General features: G+C 41.2%; 4 protein-coding genes across 4 annotated transcripts; all 4 read right to left on the bottom strand.

The window, feature by feature from the left end:
• Window positions 1–1,214: 1,214 nt before the first annotated feature.
• On the bottom strand, window positions 1,215–2,556 carry LOC140790036 (uncharacterized). Its single transcript, XM_073139941.1, has 4 exons — window positions 2,233–2,556; window positions 1,987–2,127; window positions 1,752–1,897; window positions 1,215–1,455 (listed from the first exon to the last, which is right to left on the bottom strand). Exons 1-3 carry the CDS (start codon window positions 2,422–2,424, stop codon window positions 1,754–1,756), a joined length of 477 nt encoding a protein of 158 aa, XP_072996042.1. The 5' UTR covers window positions 2,425–2,556; the 3' UTR covers window positions 1,215–1,455; window positions 1,752–1,753.
• Window positions 2,557–2,734: 178 nt separating this feature from the next.
• LOC140790037 (uncharacterized) lies at window positions 2,735–3,184 on the bottom strand. The gene has a single exon (XM_073139943.1). The coding sequence runs from the start codon at window positions 3,168–3,170 to the stop codon at window positions 2,865–2,867; it is 306 nt and encodes a 101-aa protein (XP_072996044.1). The 5' UTR covers window positions 3,171–3,184; the 3' UTR covers window positions 2,735–2,864.
• A 2,285-nt stretch (window positions 3,185–5,469) lies between these two features.
• Window positions 5,470–7,828, bottom strand: LOC140790749 (protein OCTOPUS-like). Its single transcript, XM_073140975.1, has one exon. It carries the CDS (start codon window positions 7,492–7,494, stop codon window positions 5,623–5,625), a length of 1,872 nt encoding a protein of 623 aa, XP_072997076.1. The 5' UTR covers window positions 7,495–7,828; the 3' UTR covers window positions 5,470–5,622.
• A 4,940-nt stretch (window positions 7,829–12,768) lies between these two features.
• LOC140790130 (uncharacterized) lies at window positions 12,769–16,869 on the bottom strand. Its single transcript, XM_073140064.1, has 3 exons — window positions 16,769–16,869; window positions 15,303–15,888; window positions 12,769–13,693 (listed from the first exon to the last, which is right to left on the bottom strand). Exons 2-3 carry the CDS (start codon window positions 15,762–15,764, stop codon window positions 13,130–13,132), a joined length of 1,026 nt encoding a protein of 341 aa, XP_072996165.1. The 5' UTR covers window positions 15,765–15,888; window positions 16,769–16,869; the 3' UTR covers window positions 12,769–13,129.
• Between the last annotated feature and the right edge of the window lie 938 nt (window positions 16,870–17,807).

Genomic DNA, 17,807 nt, shown 5'->3' with positions numbered 1-17,807 from the left:
TGATTGTTGCAGAAATATTCTCAAAATGAAAAAAAAACAGAAGTGGTGACAATCAAGTTCTTGATGAATACAATATTAGAACAGGACGGCAGCTTCCAAAATTAAAATTGTAAAAAACCGACCGCAAAGCCTCAAAGTGTAGTTTCAACTTTAAGATGTTCAGAGAAGCTCAAGCTACACATCATTCCGGATAGAAGCAATATGGATAAACAACCATATCAATGGGAAACCCCATGACAAAGAAGCTGACGACAAACAATACGCATAAAATTTCCTTGTCAAACTCCTTTAAGCGCATGGCTTAAAACCTGTATCATGTTGTTTTATTGATAATGGGCACTGTATGAACAACAGAAGCTATCACAAAACCTTTTAGCTGAAAAGATGTCAACCTCAATAATTTCACTCGGTATAGAGAAAAGAGGAAATAAGAGATTTTCCTTCACAATCAATAAGTATGATCTTAACAAATATTTTAAAAAAATATCCAAGGATTCAGAACCTATTAAATACAAGCAGGATATCTCAAAAAAAATTCCACTACATTCTTCAGCATCAAATTGAACAATCTGTGGAATTCAATGATTCATCTATATTTACCGTAATGAGGAAAACAAAATTGCAAAATCTTAAAAGTAAAGCTTTATAACAATCTTATGCACATAAAATTCCTAAAAACACAGTTTGAGACACAAAATGATGAGTCTCATTGATTTGGAGCTTATGGTTCAATGAGACAATGATTGATAGGTCGCGATAATATCCAAACTCCAAAGGGGCTAAATCTACTGCAATCTAATTATAAAGATGAAATTCAAACAACAATAATTGCTAACCAGGACAAATAAGCTTTCCGGATTTTTTAACTGTAGGCTTCTTTGAACAGATGTAATAATTGTAATATAAAAACGACAGTAAGAATATTGTACCCAAGAAGGAAAAGGAGCACCAAATTATCTGCATGCTATCTCAACGGACCAAATAATTTATCTCCATTTGTTAATCTCCACTGCCTGATGCATCTCTGAGATATATAGACTGGCAATATCCCTGAATAATCTCCAAATTCTATGATTCCTAAGGTTGCAAAAAAAATCTCTGATTGCAACCCTGATGACTCATCATGCATCCACTGATGAAAATGTGCAAATGATATAACAAGCAACTCAAACCTTTCTCTATAACTCATCTTGGTGGAGAACCCATTGTACACATTTGTCAAATACTCTTTTTTCATTAATAAGCTTACTGAGAAGCAAGTCAGCAATATACAATCTCATTTAAGTGGCAATCAATATATTAAACACTTAAACAGAAAATAAGTACTCCGCACAGTCTGAAGTATCTTGAACAGATTTTGTGAACCGATTTTACAAGATTCCTAAACTTTTTGGCCTTTTACTTTTGCACTGTGAAGTTGTTGAATGAAGGCTTTCCCAACTTAGCATTTAGAACCTGGCATCAAAGAAATCATTCAATCACCAAAGGATAAACCTACACGACCTTCCCTTCAAAGGACGACACCCTCAAATTTCTTCCTGAGATAATCATTATAGGCTTTACAAGATAATGATCCATGTCACTGAAATACACTTCATTTAATTATATTAAGGTTCATTTAATTATACGATATTAAGATGTCAGAGCATATATAATTACACTATGATTATTGATTTATTTCAATCTGCACGTTGCACCATTCAAAAAAAGAACGCAAACACATTCCTAACAGTGGGTTAATGATGACATACATTCAGATTTTGCTCTTCATATTACCAAACAAGGAATGCCGACCCTCAGCAACTACTTCTCCAGTCTTTTTATTCCTCAGTAGTACATATGTTCCAGAATAGTCCCCTTTGTGCCCTAGAACCCTTGAAATGATCTCTAATTCATCCTATTCACAGATAAAAACGAGATTAAAGAAAGAAAAAAAAAGATAAGAAAGGTGAGAGACGCAAAGAATTCGCCAATAAGAACACATACGTCGAGCTTGGCGGTTGACATGAAGGAGATCGACATGTCCACTGAAACCTTCCAGCTGTGTCCATCGGCATGCACTGCTGCCCATCCCACCTCATCCACCAAGTTCGCTATCGCCCCAGGCGACAAATTCCCACTCAAATCCTGCGAAAGTTATTATCAAATATCGATCCAAATTACAAGCTCCAAGGAGCGAAGATAAATCAGGGATAGAAGTATCGATCACATCGTAGTGAATAATTAACTCACGGTGAGTCGAGGTGGGACTTTGAAGGTGCAGATGAGGGAACCGGGTCGGATGTGATCGACACGGATGCCACGTGTAGCGAAGCCCTCGTAGAAGCTGCCCTCCTCTCCGGCGCGGTGCGGGCGGACGTCGAGTTTGGAGACCCGATCCGAGTCTTCTTCCCCCACCGTTAGGGCCTCCTTCGCCTTCTCCATCTCGTATCCTCGCCCTCTATTTTCTCTAGCTTTGCAAGTAGAGAGGTAGAATAATAGCTGAGAGCAATTCTCGGGTCGGCCGTGGTTCGAGACAAGCCCAACTATAAGCCCAAATAAATTTGTATTCCCCCAAACCCAACAGGCCCGACCTATATATAAAACCATCATTTAGTAATTAAGGTGCTTCTGTATTAGCCGAATTTGCTTCTACGTTTATTTTAAGGCAAATACTTCTGTAATAAAACCATAATTTAGGATGATATTTGTGAGCAGCAGTGCAGAAAATTGGATAGATAGATTCCGCGATCCATGTTTCTGAAAAGTACCAAATTTATTAGACTAGATAGAAGGAAAGCTACAAGATTACAAGTATTCTCTTGTACTATTATTGCTACTACTAATTAGATCACGAGCTAGAAAGCAAAATTTCCACTAGCTGGCTAGGGAACGCCCTGACGATTAATGGCGTCGGTCGCACGCACATCGCCCTCGGAGAGGCCACTTCCCGAGAGCGTGGGGGCGTCCGTACCACCTCCATGGTGCGGGCGGTCCACCGGTTGCTCGTGCCCCTGCGTGCCGTAGCCTTGCATCTTGTAGTCCTCCAAGTCCTTGTACTTCACGTACGGGCTGCTCTCCGTCGGTAACTTCACCCTTTGCTCTCGCTGTTGCTGTTGCTGTCGCTGTTGTTGGTTTCCTTGCCCACCACCACCACCCCCTGCTTCACGCCTTTCTTTGCTTGCTTCCATTTCATTAGCTCTACTGCTACTCTTGGATTAAGTGATGGCTCCATTGATGTTCCAATATATAAAGTTGATGGCTCCTCCACGTAGCTCAACCGTGGAGCCCCACGTAGTACGTAACAACCGCTAGTCTTTACACGTGGTGCTAATCGAGGAAATGCTGGGCCCCAGAGCAAAGCCATCCAGTTGTGGATCTGGGCCTTTCGATTGACAAGGCCCTCGAAGGATAACTGCAAACTAGTGTCTTTGAGTAAAAGACTACAACGGGATGCATACACATGAGAAGTTACCATCACTATCCTGCAAAAGAAGGGGTCTAGCTAGCTATCAGCAAACAAACTACGGTACCACACTAAATGGCAATGCCAGATCTAGTACTAAATCCATCAAATATGCGTGCTTTTGCTTGCCACTGTTAAAAGAGAAAGAGAGAGAGAGAGAGAGAGAGAGAGAGAGAGAGAGAGAGAGAGTAGCACAGGATGGACAACTTTAACTGAAGGCCAGCTCTTATGACAGCAGAGTGATTTCATGTGAGAAGAATTTAATCCATGCAAAAAGGATAGGGATTATTTAGTTCTCATTTTTTTCAAGCTCATTTTGTTATCGGATTTGCTTTGTGAATTTAGCCCCAATGGTAGAAGCAGATTAAATAAAATAGCAAGTTGGTACTGAACTACAAACCAAAATTAATATGTTTCAACACATTATAATTTAGAAATTAAAGATGCCAAGTATTTAGCTTTTTTAAAAGCTTTGAAGATACTGTAGCCGGACAGGAATATGTCACTGAATGAATGTTGCAACTAGCATTTTGAGCTCATTTCATGTTATACAGTGTTACCTTTTAAACTATTAGAGGATTTGGTTAAATATGGTACAGAAACTCTCCGGCCCACATGTGAATAAAGAACTGGGAAAGTGCTGCCCTGTCCCAGCTCTTCTTGAGCTGCATGGATATTGCTGTCTTTAATCATCTACCAAGAATAGTTGATTTCCGAGTGTTCTTCACATTCAGAATATCATCCATTCTTCAAGGTTATAAAAGTAGGAACAAAATAAATAAACAACTGCAAATAGGATAAAGATTTGTTAAATTTTCCCTTTGGTTTTAAGGTGGCATCACCTTCTTGTACTCTGATCCGCAAAAGAATTGCCCAATTGTGTTACTTTACATTATTAGCACACAAGCTGGCCGGTCGAACTAATATGGATCAGAGTATTCCAACAAATAGGTTGCATAAATTCTCTTTAGTTATATAAGCAATTCCTCACAGTGCTTGACTTTTTCTGTTTTTCCCAGATCATTGCAAATGCATAGCTACCAAATTTGATCATTTAGAAGTCGTCTGCTTGATCCCCAACAATATATGGCTTGTTGTAATAAATGCAAAGTGCAAGAATTCAGTTCCTCAAAGTGTCTCTTTCGATCTTCTCGGGAATCTTGGTCGTTGGTGGACCTTGAGAGCATCCTATGATAATTTAAAGAGCAGCAGCAATGGCATACAGCAGAAGCTTAGCTGAGTGGGCTGCTCTGATTTGAACTGAGCATATATGATGGGACCAATTGTTGTCTCTAGGGACATGAGAAGCTTTTATATTGTCATTCTTGGTATACACGTTGACAACCGTAAAGGGCCCAAATGCCCAATATCTGTAGGTGACGGCCAAAAATGAAGTACATGGTGTTGTTGCGGCATCACCTAGTGTTCAACAAAGAATAACCATATCCAAGATTGAATAACTGTGATTTGAAATCAGGCGCCAAGGATAGAACAATGTGGGGACGTGATGAGTCCAAGGGAGAAAAGAATTAGGAGACAATGTTGAGAAACCAATCCAAGATAGTGAAGGACTACAAATTCTTTGTCTTGTTGGTACACCATTACAAGCTGCCTGGAGTGACAGGTTTCATGGACAGGAAAGCTAGCACGAGAGTAATCTGGTGCTCTAGATGGACTCAATATTAGGAATTCAAACTGAACAATGCCAATAATAGACGTATCAAATAGGTATAAAACCTGGAATTCCAGGGTAGGTCGAAGACCAAGGATTCAATAATGCTGTAAGAGAAAGTGGACAAAAGAATATGTGGATGTAATCTACGATCATACTAATCAAGTGTGACTTGCAAGGGAAGAATGTCTGAAAAAACATTGACCTTGCAAGTTCCTTCCTTGTATCACTGGAAACATACAAAACGAAGACCAAAGGGCAGTTTTGCTAAGACTATTGTAAGTTCCAGATCCTTGTTGAGTTCCAACTAAGATTACATTCTTCCTTCCGATATCTTAATCTCTTAGTACAATTAAAAGAAGCAGAGTTCTTATTGTCAAAGTAGAGAAGAGAACATATGAGCCAATGCAATTACCATCCTTCTCAAACCAAAGAGAAACAACAATAAAGACATTCGATTTTACACCAAGGAAGAACATAAACTCGTCTCTCGCCAGTTACTGGCTCAGTACAGCCGGAGCATGCTCCTTGGCATGGATTGCGAACTGATGGGTGGCTTTCCTTTCCCTGCGACGCCATTCCTCCGACTATTCCGCATCGGCGTCAAGTAAAACCGCAGCATCCCGTTATCAATCCGGCCCGGAGAATACCTAGCACTGCGGTTCCTTTCTAGAACGAACTCCTCCTTCTTCTTCTTTCCATGCCCATTGACCTCAATGCTGCTCCTCCTCATGCTCCCAAAACCATTACTGCCGCTGAAAGAACTCCGTGCACTTACACTGCTGTTGCTCCTGAGGATATTAGCATTATATGATCTCGACCGCAGCTCCGGCCACGACTCGGAGAAAGATCTCTCAACCACATTGGGACCTTCCCTGTTACTTCCTCTCCGGTATATGAGCCCCCAAATGTTCCAAGCCTTGCTCCACCTCTTCGATTTCTTTGTAGATCCCCCCTTCCGAGAGTCCTGGAAAGCAGACTCGAAGCTCTCTGAGATGTCATCCCTCAGAGAATTCGAGCTGAAGTCGCGATCAAGAAAGCCCCCCGCATGGTGGAAGTGGTAGAACTCAGTGCCGCCAGCCGGCGTCACCTTAGCATTTGCATTTGCAATGGCAGCCGGCGGAGGCTGCGGCTTAGTCTCATTCAAATCAACTGACGTTCTCCGAACTGAACTGGACCGTTCGAAGCTCCGCCGCCGGCGGCTAGACGAGTCCAAGTAATAATCACGCGTCTGGGTCGTGCCACCGGGGACCGCAACAACGTCCTCCTCGACGGGAATTTGCCCGTCGGATCGCTGGATAGCCGGGGCGGGAGCATCCTCGACGACGGAAAGCATGGGATTGAGGCGAGAGAACACCGATCGCCCGCCGCCGCCGATCAAATATCCGTCCCAAGAAGCGCGAGGTTCGTCCCAAGAGTACCGAGGGTCGTCGAAGGACATACGCCCGGCGTCGAGCGAAAACCGGGGATCCGTGTCGCATGACCTCCGGCCGAAGGCATCGACCGCCACCTCGGACTGGGTATCACGGAACCGTCCGCGCGAAGACTTGGGCGACTTCTCTTGTGGCATGGCGGCCGCCGCTGCTTTGCTTACTTGTTTCTTAAGCTTATGCTTCCTCCTCCATTTCTGCCACTTGGTGCTAAAAGCGGAGGCGGCGAGCCAGAAGCTTCCGGCTTTCTCTTTGAAGTCTTTGGGATGGGGTTTTTTCGGATGCGATTCTTGATCTATGTGAAGCTTCATAGGCTTCACATCATTCGTCTCCTTGATTTCTCCTTCGATTTCTCCGGAGGTGCCGATTATTAGGACGGGATCCACAACCCTAATCTCGTCGTCGTCGTCGTCGTCGTCGTCCTCCTCCTCCTCTTCTTCTTCGCGGGTTTCAGGCACGCAAGGAGGGGGGAACCCTAGGTTAGAGCACTCGACCTCCGGCGCCGCCACCGCGGCGACCGCCGCGGAGGAGGACGAAGGGACGAAAGGTGGTTCCTTGCCGTTCTGATGAAAGAGAGACCAGAGAGTGTTACGGCCGCGGACGTCGCAGGAGCGCCGTTGTGGCTCGAAGGAGGTGGAAGCGCGAGGAAGTGAGTCGCCCCGGCCGCAGGAGAAGGACTTGGAGCGGCGCAGCTCAAATGCAGCGCTGCCTCCTCCGGCGGCGGCGCCGGAGACCTTAGAGAAGAGGGATTTGATGGCGGAGGTGGATTTCCGGCCCGTGGCGGATGCGGCAGTGGATGTGTCGAGGCCTGCGAGGCGCTCCCGGAGGCAGGAGGCACAGAAGCCAGTGAAGGTCTCCTCGGGGTGGAGGTCGCAGGTGGTGGCGAGGCGATGGTGGAGATTGGGATGTTGCGGGGGAAGTTGTTGGGAAGTTATCTCGAGCGCCATTAGAGAAAGCACTTGCCTTTGTTGTTGATAGTGTTCTTGTGGTAATAGTCTTTGGCATGTAATGCTTGATGCTCAACACTTGGAAGGCGGGGGGAGGGGAGGGGAGGGGAGGGGAGGGAGGAGGGGAGGTGGAGAGAGAGGAGAAAGGAGAAGGGAGAAGAAGGATTTGAGAGTGGAGGAAGGTGGAAGAGGAGTGTGGTATGTGAAGGATTTTTTGGAGAGCGAGGAAGAGGGAGGAGGTCTGAAAAGTGAAAAAGGGAAAAATGGAGGGGGAAAAAATAAAATAAAAATCCAGGAGGAAAAGGGAAAAAAAAAGTGAAAGCAATCACGGCTGTGCGGCATCGTCGTCTCCCTGCCCGTTAACTTTTCTTTTTTGCTTTTTTCTCCTTTTAAATTTTCTCTCTCCTCTCTTTTTGTCTTTGGGTATTCCCGCTTTTCCCCGGACTTGGACTTTGGACTTGGGTCCGACCCGTGGTCACCAATATGATCCCTGACCTTGGGTCAAATCCTGGTTAAAAAACGAGACCACTATGGTTCTCAAGAATATGGCTCGATCCACTCTGATGATCCTTCTTATATAATCTATTACTCATGCAAAAATATGATAAATGTATTATTACACTAAGCCAAATCTCTATGTGGTTTGAGCTTGGGCTAGTAAAGTTAAAGAGTGAGCTAGAGACAAACAAGTACAACCAAAAAAATGTACCATCTCATTAAACCCAAAGCTAATATGTACCCAAACAAAGAAATAGGCCCTATTTTTCATCGTACGGTCCACCCACAGAGAGCAAAACACAGACACCCACCACTCCCATTTATTCCCTAAACTCGGCTTGAATTACGATAAACCTTCCACCTCCGAGCAATATCTATCTTTTCATGGTTTTAATCGGACGACCTCCTCCTCCTCCTCCTTCTCTTTCTCCTTCTCCTTCTCCTTCTCCTCAAACAGAGATGATGCAGATTCCATCCCCAAAAGTGTAGCTCTGTCTACAAGGCGAGAGCAAGGATAGAGTACAATCATGGCGTTACATCTTACATCTCATCGGACGGCAGTGATGCCTTAGATGTTCGATCCGGACCTGTTGCCGCCTTGAATCACGCGTCACTCTACAACGTAAGGTCCGGCTTTTTGAGTGGGAGGAAAGAAACTGGTGCTTTGATCCATTCGTAATTTACATTTAGATTTTGGTGGATATCTTTGCCAACAAGTACTCAAAAGTTCAAAGTTTCATGGAGTCATTGATTCCAGTAGAAGAGAAGAGGGATAGATAGTCATAACCAAGTAGTCCAAGTAGAAACAGAGCAGGATACGAGCTAGTAGATTATTGGGTAGTATATGGTAACCAAGCTTTATTCAATCTCGGTCTCTCGGATGAAACACCTGATGGACCAAAGAACTGATCAGGTAAAGGAGGCAGGGGTGCTTGGTAATAAAGAGAAGGGAGAGTGACATAGATTCTCTCTTTATGGGACTTCTCAAAGGTTCCTAGTTCATTTGATGTATTGCTATTATGCACCAGAGAAGAAAGTTTTTTTGGTGCATCTCTATGGCCACTGCGACCAACTTGGCTCGATCCAATTATTAGGTTACCTTGTTTAGTTGTTTTAGGACATCAGCTGAGAATTCTCTGCAGCATGACTCATGGTCATGGATGATGAGGTCATGTATTTGTTCTTGTCTGCCAAGTTATCCAACTGTAGGAAGTTCCTACAGTCCGGGGCTACAGACTATCTGCTCCGCTCCCATTATTATCCACCATGCATTAAACAATCCTCTGTGTTTGGCTTATATTATAACTTTATTACTTTTTGTTCTTTGACAGTGACTAAACAAAAAAATTTAGCAGTGGGCCATGCATGCTAATTAGTCTTTTCTATTTTCTACCTTTATAATAATAAATAAAGAATTGTATGTCCTGCAATAAAAGATACGAAGGAGATCACATCATCTAGGAATGCATTCAAATCAGGTTTACTGCTTACAAGATCTGCAGGGGCTGTTCATATTTGTCACGAATATCTTCTTGCTTGGTGAAGATTCGAATAGTCAAAGTATTGGTTTGTCTCTGGAGCTTTTGTTGGAGATGGGGTGTGAACTTTCCCTTTCCCTGCATTTTATTTTTCTATCCTTATTTCTTTGTTCCCTTCTCCTTTCCTCTCATATTCTCGTTTCTTTTATGGAAAAGTTCAACTCTTACGGTAGTTTTTATTCATTAACAAGAGAACAAAAGGGCATTTGGAACTACTGGGACTACTTCAGATTTGTCTTATTACATAAGTTAAGCAAAAGATGGTCACAGGCCATTTTGATTAACAACAGCTAGGCACATGATAGATGGGCTAAGTTGTCTCCTCCTGAGCTTAGAAATGATAATTAATGCTTCTACTTCCTTTTTCTTTTCTTAAACAAGGGTTTAAGATGCGCCTTGTTGTAGAGTAACCTTCTGGCCTTCAGCAGCTAAGCTTTCTCTTTCTCTCTCTTTTTTCAGTCTAATTTTGCACATCACCACTTACGCTGTTAGTTGATTTACCTAAAGAGGGCCTAATACCTTTCACATAATTGTAAGTATAATATATCTATCACTCTCTGCCTGAGTTCAGAGAAGAGACATTCTAAAATTACAATCTTGGCCCTGCAACTATGAACTCAAAGCATCAATACTATGTTGTACACAGTGCAACTAAGACAGCACACCAATTGGGACAAGAATTACTATTCTGACTGCTCTTTCTTGTAGTTGTAGGCATGCTGTATGGCCCCTTCTATCCTATTGATGCAAGACTTGCAAACAAAAAACCCAAATAGTCAACAATAGTGTGTCTTCATGTGCTCCTTCCAAGGGATTAATCTCTACTTCCCATTCGATCAAAGTGGATTCCTCGCCATGATCAAACAGTGGAAGTGAGAGTTCACAGACCCATCAAGTCCCACATTGCTTGCCTTCATCCTATAGACATAGATACACGATGCATCGTCCATGATGACCAACCTCTCCTTTTATCCATGAGCGATCTCCATCACCTTGGGGAAACATGAAACCAGTACATACCCAGGAATGCCTTCTTCCCCAGCTAATTTTGTGCGGTCCTCAACCATTGGCATCCATTCTGGGAGTCTGGAGCGTTGTGAAACCAAGGACCACACGAGACCAATGGGCATATTAACTATGCCTCCCACGGACCCGTGCCACTTGTCTCCTGTTCCCTCCTTTGCCTATGCCAATGGAGATAATTAAGTTCATTTAAGCCCAAATCTAATTATTTATGATGATAGCTTAGTGTGTCAAAAAGTCGTGTTTTTCACTAAGTGTGAACTCGTTTGTCTGCCATGCATATGGCTTCTTGTTCTGTTGAATTCAGGCTTGCCTGCCTTGGCCTTAGAAGGGCATAAGTGAGAGCCTGTAGCCTAGGGAGAAGAGGTTGGCTTCTCATGGGAACGAGGGGTCCCCATGGGAACATAAGCAAACATTTTCTGGGAGGGCCTTGGGATTTTTCATATGTACATATGGGTCCTCATTGCAGCAATTTTGCAAGGCTTTATATGAGCATTTTGTCTATGAAAGGCAGAAGCCAGACAGATGCAAGCAGTAAGGGCACAGCTTACATACATATAAAAGAGAAAAAGGGGAATTCTACCTCATGATTGCCATAACATGTGATATTTTTCAGTCTATTGATCCTGTGGATGGAGGCTCTCTCTCTCTCTCACCCCCCTAGACTGTTGAAAGGAATCCTCACAACTCACAAAGCAAAGCAGATCGGTTCTTGGTTTGCAAACTCTAATCGGAACTTAGATCATCATGATTGCCTTCTTAAAAAGACCCACATTTCTACAATCGCCTAGGATTAGCCATAGGTAATTGTATGCTGGGAATCCCAATGGAGGAATGCATTGTTTGGCATGTATTAGAGGGGACAAAGCATGGAAGCGCACAGGAAAAGGGGACAATTCCTAGGCTAAACCTTCTTAGAGATTTACAATATTCCAAGGAGATCTTTGGCCAGGCACTACAAATTGCTGGAGGACTGCATTATTCAGGGCACGCCTTGGAGTTCACAATTGGGTCCCTTTTGTGAGAATTTTTGTCATAAAGTTGGATTGGATTGCATGGAAATCATCATACTGGGGTTCAAAGGTATTCGAAGTGGGGAAAGCAAAGAGAGCACCTGCTTTTACTGCTTTTCCCTCTGATGGTAAAGTGGTATGCCTAATGAGAATTGTATATCTAGCAAGGTAGTATAAGAAAGGAGGAAGCTGCTCAGAAAAATAAAGAGCATCTTTTCCCCCACTACTCAAACCTTATGATTTGATTTCATGATCATCGCTTTTACATCTAAACATATGCTAGCTGCCATAAAGCACAGCATTCCTACCTGTTCAACTATGAAAAAATTTTATACACAAAAAGCATTATTGCATGATATACATACGAGTACTGCATATAAAAGCATTGCTGCATCAATGAATCACAGTAGAGTTAACAACTTGGTTCAATTGGATCAACAATCGAAAAAGAAAGAATGGCACTCATCCCATGCACATGAGAGAGATCTTGTTTCAGCTTTACTGATGTTCAACCTTCTTTCTTTATGGAAGTGTTCAGGTAAAATTGGACTGATATAAAGTTTATTTTAACAACCAATGAGATGCTACCCTAAGTATATTCCAGAGGAATTATTGTTGCCTATTTATTACACTGATTGTGTCAATCTGTTCAAGTGCACAAAGAAGGCCTTGGACTGCCGTCCACTTGCAAAACCAGCTTCTTTTAGTTTTGGATGAAAATACAAATATTTTGCACACAAGCCCAAAGTAGATCAGTACATTGTACCTCATCGTCATCGGTATCATAAACATAAACAAAGACTATGAAACTACTAAGGTAAGGCTCCAACAATGATCAGAATTTTGCGAACCCAACCACAAATTTACATTTAGGAGCTAATGTAACATCTTTATATATACCAGCTGGTCTAAACGTGCAAATTACAGTACTGCAAGTGTAGAAATAGTCCCACGATGAGGCGTTTGTAATTTAATTACATTTTATTTTTTTATTTATAATAATGATATTTAATGCGCACTCTATAAAACATAATATACATATTTTAGTATTTTACCATAAAAGATTGCTTGCAATAAGCAGAAAATCTTCTAAACCAGAAAAAAAAAAAAAAGAATTTGTAAAGGGTGAACACAAAAATGATAAAAATCACATATTTATGCTTGACATATACTTTGGCTGTTCAATATTTAAATAGGACAAATGAAGGACAATCCATAATTCGGTGATGCATTTATCAAAATAACCACAAAGATTTGCCATGTAACAACCTGCATGTCGCCAAAACCAACCAAATAATGTAAGGTATGCATTGGACAATCAATAGAAGCTGCAGACGGTAGTAACCATGCGGCTTCATAATCATATCCAGGGTAAAAACAAGACAAATATGAGAGGATTCTCAACATTCAGTATTCTAAGAATATCCACAACTAAATGCCTTTTCCTCCATCACCATGGTGCTTTATATTCGTTCACCTCAACCTCCCTCTGCAGACAAATATCTACTGGTCTCACACCATTCATTGGATTAGTAGTAGATCACTAGATATATTCTCTGCCTTTCAAGATAAAATGCTTGAGACAGCAGGCCCAAAAGTCCCATGTTCTTTAATAGGATTTATTCGTTCAAGTGCACTAAACCTCATTTGCCCCTCATATGTCAATAACCCAGAAACTCCCTCACCTATTCTGTCAAATCCCCAACTTGAGAAAGTTTCACCCAATTCATACTTTAGTTGATTCCTTGCCATGCTTGTATGAGACCTGATGCAAGCCATAGATCCTGGAGAAGAGCACTGGCACAAATCTGACCTTCCTTTACCGACCTTTGCCTCATAAGTATCTAGAATATACCTTTCTACTGGCCAGACTCGAGTTCCTAACATCCTTGAGATGTTTTTATCTTCCTTATAATCAGATATATCTTTCTCAGATGGGGGCCCAGTCCATTCAGGTATATCGGCTTGAAATGAGTCACCTCGTCCAATGCGTTTCCTCAGCATTATAAGATGCGCTGATGTAAGCCTTGTTATCCTAGATAGCCTCTCAGACCTCCGGGTCGGCAATGCTTCTGTCAGATTCTTGCACCGTGATTCTAAAGACCAGCTCCTGGTTTTCTGTTTTTTCTGTAGCAAACATATCATCCAATTAGATGGAGAACTATTTCAAGAACAGAATCAAGAATGGAAATGGCAAAGTTCCAGTGGAAGGCATAATAATAGAAATAGCATATAAAAACAGACATAATTCTAATAACATGGAATGAAACAAAGTTGTACTACAGTGACAAGAGAATGTTTAGAAACATATAAATGTAGAAATAGAAAAGAAGTAGATGTAATCATGTAATCGACCATACAGTTACAACCAAAATAATTCAGAGATTGAGAGATTGAAAAACTCCAAAATTATCTAGACACTGAGTCTAATTCATCCAATTGCTTATTGATCCAACCTACGATGCAAGAATATGTTTCCATAAATGAAAAGATAATGTTAAATTGTTAAATTCTTTCAAAACAGAGAAAGTTATTTATGTGATAACAAGAAATACTATTGAAATCTCCGGTGGACAACCTCATGCTCACCACATTATTAGAACTTTTAGTGTTCCGCAAGGATGACTATTTGCAGGTAGTGACTAATTCCAACTCCAGACAGAATTGTGCAACATTTTGGATTAAACCAGTAATAGACCCTCCAAAAGTTTCAAAAGACATGAATAGAGTCCAGAAAAAAGAGACAGCAATAGTTTTTGATGTTGAGAGTAGTCTTCTCTAAGGCACAAATAAGCAAGCAGAAACTGGCAATCCCAATAAAAATCTTATATACGAAAAAAAAAGAGCATGTGTTAACAGCTTAACATATACTAATATGAAAGAAATGGTAAATAAAAATTAATTGTGCGTGCTCAAATGGAGCATCAAGCATGCACTATCAAAAGCTCAAATTTTGACATCAGCACAGAACTATGCTTGGTGGCCAGCAATTCCTTGGCCTATCACAGTAGTGGACTGCAGGAAGACAGGAAAAAACCAAAGACTAACTAACACCCACCACCACTTATCTCTTTCTAAGATATGAACAGAAATGGCATTTAAATGCATGAACTTAAACAAGTACATGAAGCAAAAAGTTCTGAGGCATCACGAGGAATTCCAAGGATGGTAAACTCTCCAAAGTATTTGAGGCTTAAAAAGCAGCATGCCACTTTGTTGAGCCACTATATCTTTTGTATAATAAAGAAAAGCTCAGAAGCTGATAGTAATAGTCCACAGTCCTGATCAAAACAATCAATATGGTCTACACCAAATTAATCTACACATGAATAAAAGTTACACTCAAGGAGTAGGAAACTAATTCCGAAGGTAACTTACATGATTAACCATTTCAACGTTGAGGATATCAAGGAGATATCTACTGTAAGCTTTGACAAGGATTCCTCACGATTAATTGTAACTAGCGCAATTTAATTCATCATTTGAATAAGGATAAAATATCTAATTATTAAAGCACTTATTTGTAAGATTTAATCTCCATGGCAGAGAATTCATTAGTCACTGGAAACATTGAAATGTTTGATCTTATAATAGATAAATAAAAAAAAACAAAATTCTCCTCCAAACCTCTCAAGCATTAATTTGTTAAACCCTGAAGAAACTAAAATCCAAGAGATGGCGCCATTGAAAAAAAAACAAAGAACAGCAAAGCAAGAGAAGAAAAGATTCTTTATACCAGCCGACATAAGCTAGGAAACCCCTCCATATCAGCCACGCCTTCCATCTTCACCAACAAAGCTTGTCGACACCTCAAGATCTGCTGTTCCCACTCCTCCCCGTCCTCCTTTTCCTCTACTGGACCCGCCGCCAGATCTCTAACCCATCTCACCATCTCCTCGACATCCCTCTTCCTCTTCTTCTCCGGGCCACCGTCTCTTTCTCCAAACAGCTCGTCTAAAACCGCTTCGAGTAGCGCGTCATCCTCTTGACTGAAGCATCTCCGGTCTCCGATGTCGGAATGATCGGAATTGGACGATTGAGGGGACGAGCTCGAGACGGGATCGAAGCCTAGGAGATCTTGAGGTGGGTTCTCGCAGAAGGAGGCGGTGGAAATCTCTTTCTCTTCCTGTTCTTGGCGAAAGCTGATTAAGAGTGGATCCACGCGGATCTCATCTCGTGGGATATATATACCGGCCATCGGAGTCCGGTGCTCCGCCGAAGTATAGAAACCGGCGTTTGGTGGGATCCGGTCACCGCCGTAGGGATGGTTTTTGCCGCCAATTTTGCCTTCTCGAATCCGCCTTGGCGGGAGCTTCCAGTAGCTGGGTTTACCAAAAGGAGAGGTGTTACATTAATCGCGATAGGATTCGTGTGGACTCTCACAACCGTTAGATGAAGAATGTACTGGGCCTGTGGGCTGGTCATTTTGGAGATGATTGGGCTCGGGAAATTAGAGCGAATCCTCTTGCTATATCCTATATCCTATATCTTATGAATAAAATATGAAGAGAAAGTATGGGTAATTAATCTAATAGCGTGTTTACTTGTCGAAAAGTGAAATGATCTTTGAGATAGAAGTCCCAAATATTAGACCTGTGAGTTTTTATTACATTATTAGAGTATTATTTAGACGAGAAATATAAAAAAATTAAAATAAAAAATCAATCATGCAGTGTTTCCCTAAAAGTGCCAGCATCTACACGAGAAATCGTAAGCAATGGAAGTAATCGATAGCAAAATAGCTCTGAATCCATCTGATTTTATTATTTTTCTTTTTTTTGAGAAAATAATCCACTATTTCCCATCAAATTCTAATCTAACCCTCGCATGAACTTCTCCCTCGAGTTTCCAAAACATAACTATCAGAATTTGAAGAGAAAACGAAGCCCTTGTCCCTAATTATGCCCCAGGAGACATGACATGAATTAGGGAAATCACCATGCGACTTGATAATCCTATCAAAAGAAAGCCAAATTAACGAGAAAATAAATTCGGAATAGTTATAGTTAACCTAGGGGGGGCGGGGGGGTGAGACCGAGCCCAATGGGGCGGGTGCACGGGGGTGTGGACTTGGGACCAAAACAGCCTCCGTTTCGTTTGTCGAGCGAAAAATAAATAGAGATAGAAATAGTAGTAGAAAGCAAAGGAAATAGTTACAGAGAAGAAGAGGAAAGAGGCCAGCGAAGAAAAAGAAATACTCACAGCGTACTTAAAAGAAGTTTCCGCTACCCAGAGAGCCCCTCCCCACACCCCCCGTGACACCAAGCGTATGGATCTGATGGGAGAGAAACGAGAAGGGTACTGGCAATACCCACTCCGCTTCGGTTTCCTTAATAATACCACCAGGATGGCTTATGGTATGGCAAATGACCAAATTACCCCATTTTATTGCTATAAATAATTATATTACCCCTGGCCCATGACCATGAGTGAGGATAACAAACTTTATTTTATTCTCGACTCACAATAATACACTTCTAATAGGAAAAATAAACAAGATAAAATACTTTCTTGGCATTTGGATGTAGGTGCTATTGGTATCTTTTCCCAACAGGTCAACTCAATCTCTTCCCCTTTCTTTCTCTCTCTCCCTCTCTTCCTTCTCTCCTTGATATTTTCCATACCATCTATCTCGCTTCTTACAATGTGGTTTGTTTAAGTCTTTTGTAAGTTGTACTTATATCTACAATGCTTCAACATCCGTTTTAAGATCAAAAGAAAACTACAACTAGCTAGCCAATTATATTTGAATGTAATTGGTGTTTCTCATTCAGATCTTATTCACCTAAGTGTAATACTAGTACTGGAGCTCTTTAAAATATCTTTCCCTTTTTATATGTATCAAGCTTGTAAATTATGATCAGAGTCAATGAATTTATCTGCCTGCCTACGGGTTGCACCTAAAAAAAACTTAAATCTAATTAATTATTCTCATTTTTTTAACTTAAATAATAGTTTATGATATAAAAAAATGTTAGGATATAAAAATATATAAAAACGAATGAATGAGAAAAATGAGAGAGAGGAAAGAGATAAGAGAGAGATAGTGATTGAAATAATAATTAATTAAAATAATATTTTTTAATGACAAATAGTAATTAGATTCTATTAACATAATTCAATGGAATTTAAAAGGAGAGAGAATAATAGTTTAAGTAGATTGTCATACACTTATTTGGATACAAAATTAATTTAAAAGTAAGCATATACTTGATTTAAACAAGACTGGGGCTTATCTAAT

The sequence above is a fragment of the Typha latifolia genome, chromosome 6 (assembly GCF_019914945.1).
Source record: "Typha latifolia isolate L0001 chromosome 6, TyphaL0001v2, whole genome shotgun sequence".
Taxonomy (NCBI): domain Eukaryota; kingdom Viridiplantae; phylum Streptophyta; class Magnoliopsida; order Poales; family Typhaceae; genus Typha; species Typha latifolia.
This window is presented reverse-complemented; position numbering and strand designations above follow the sequence as displayed.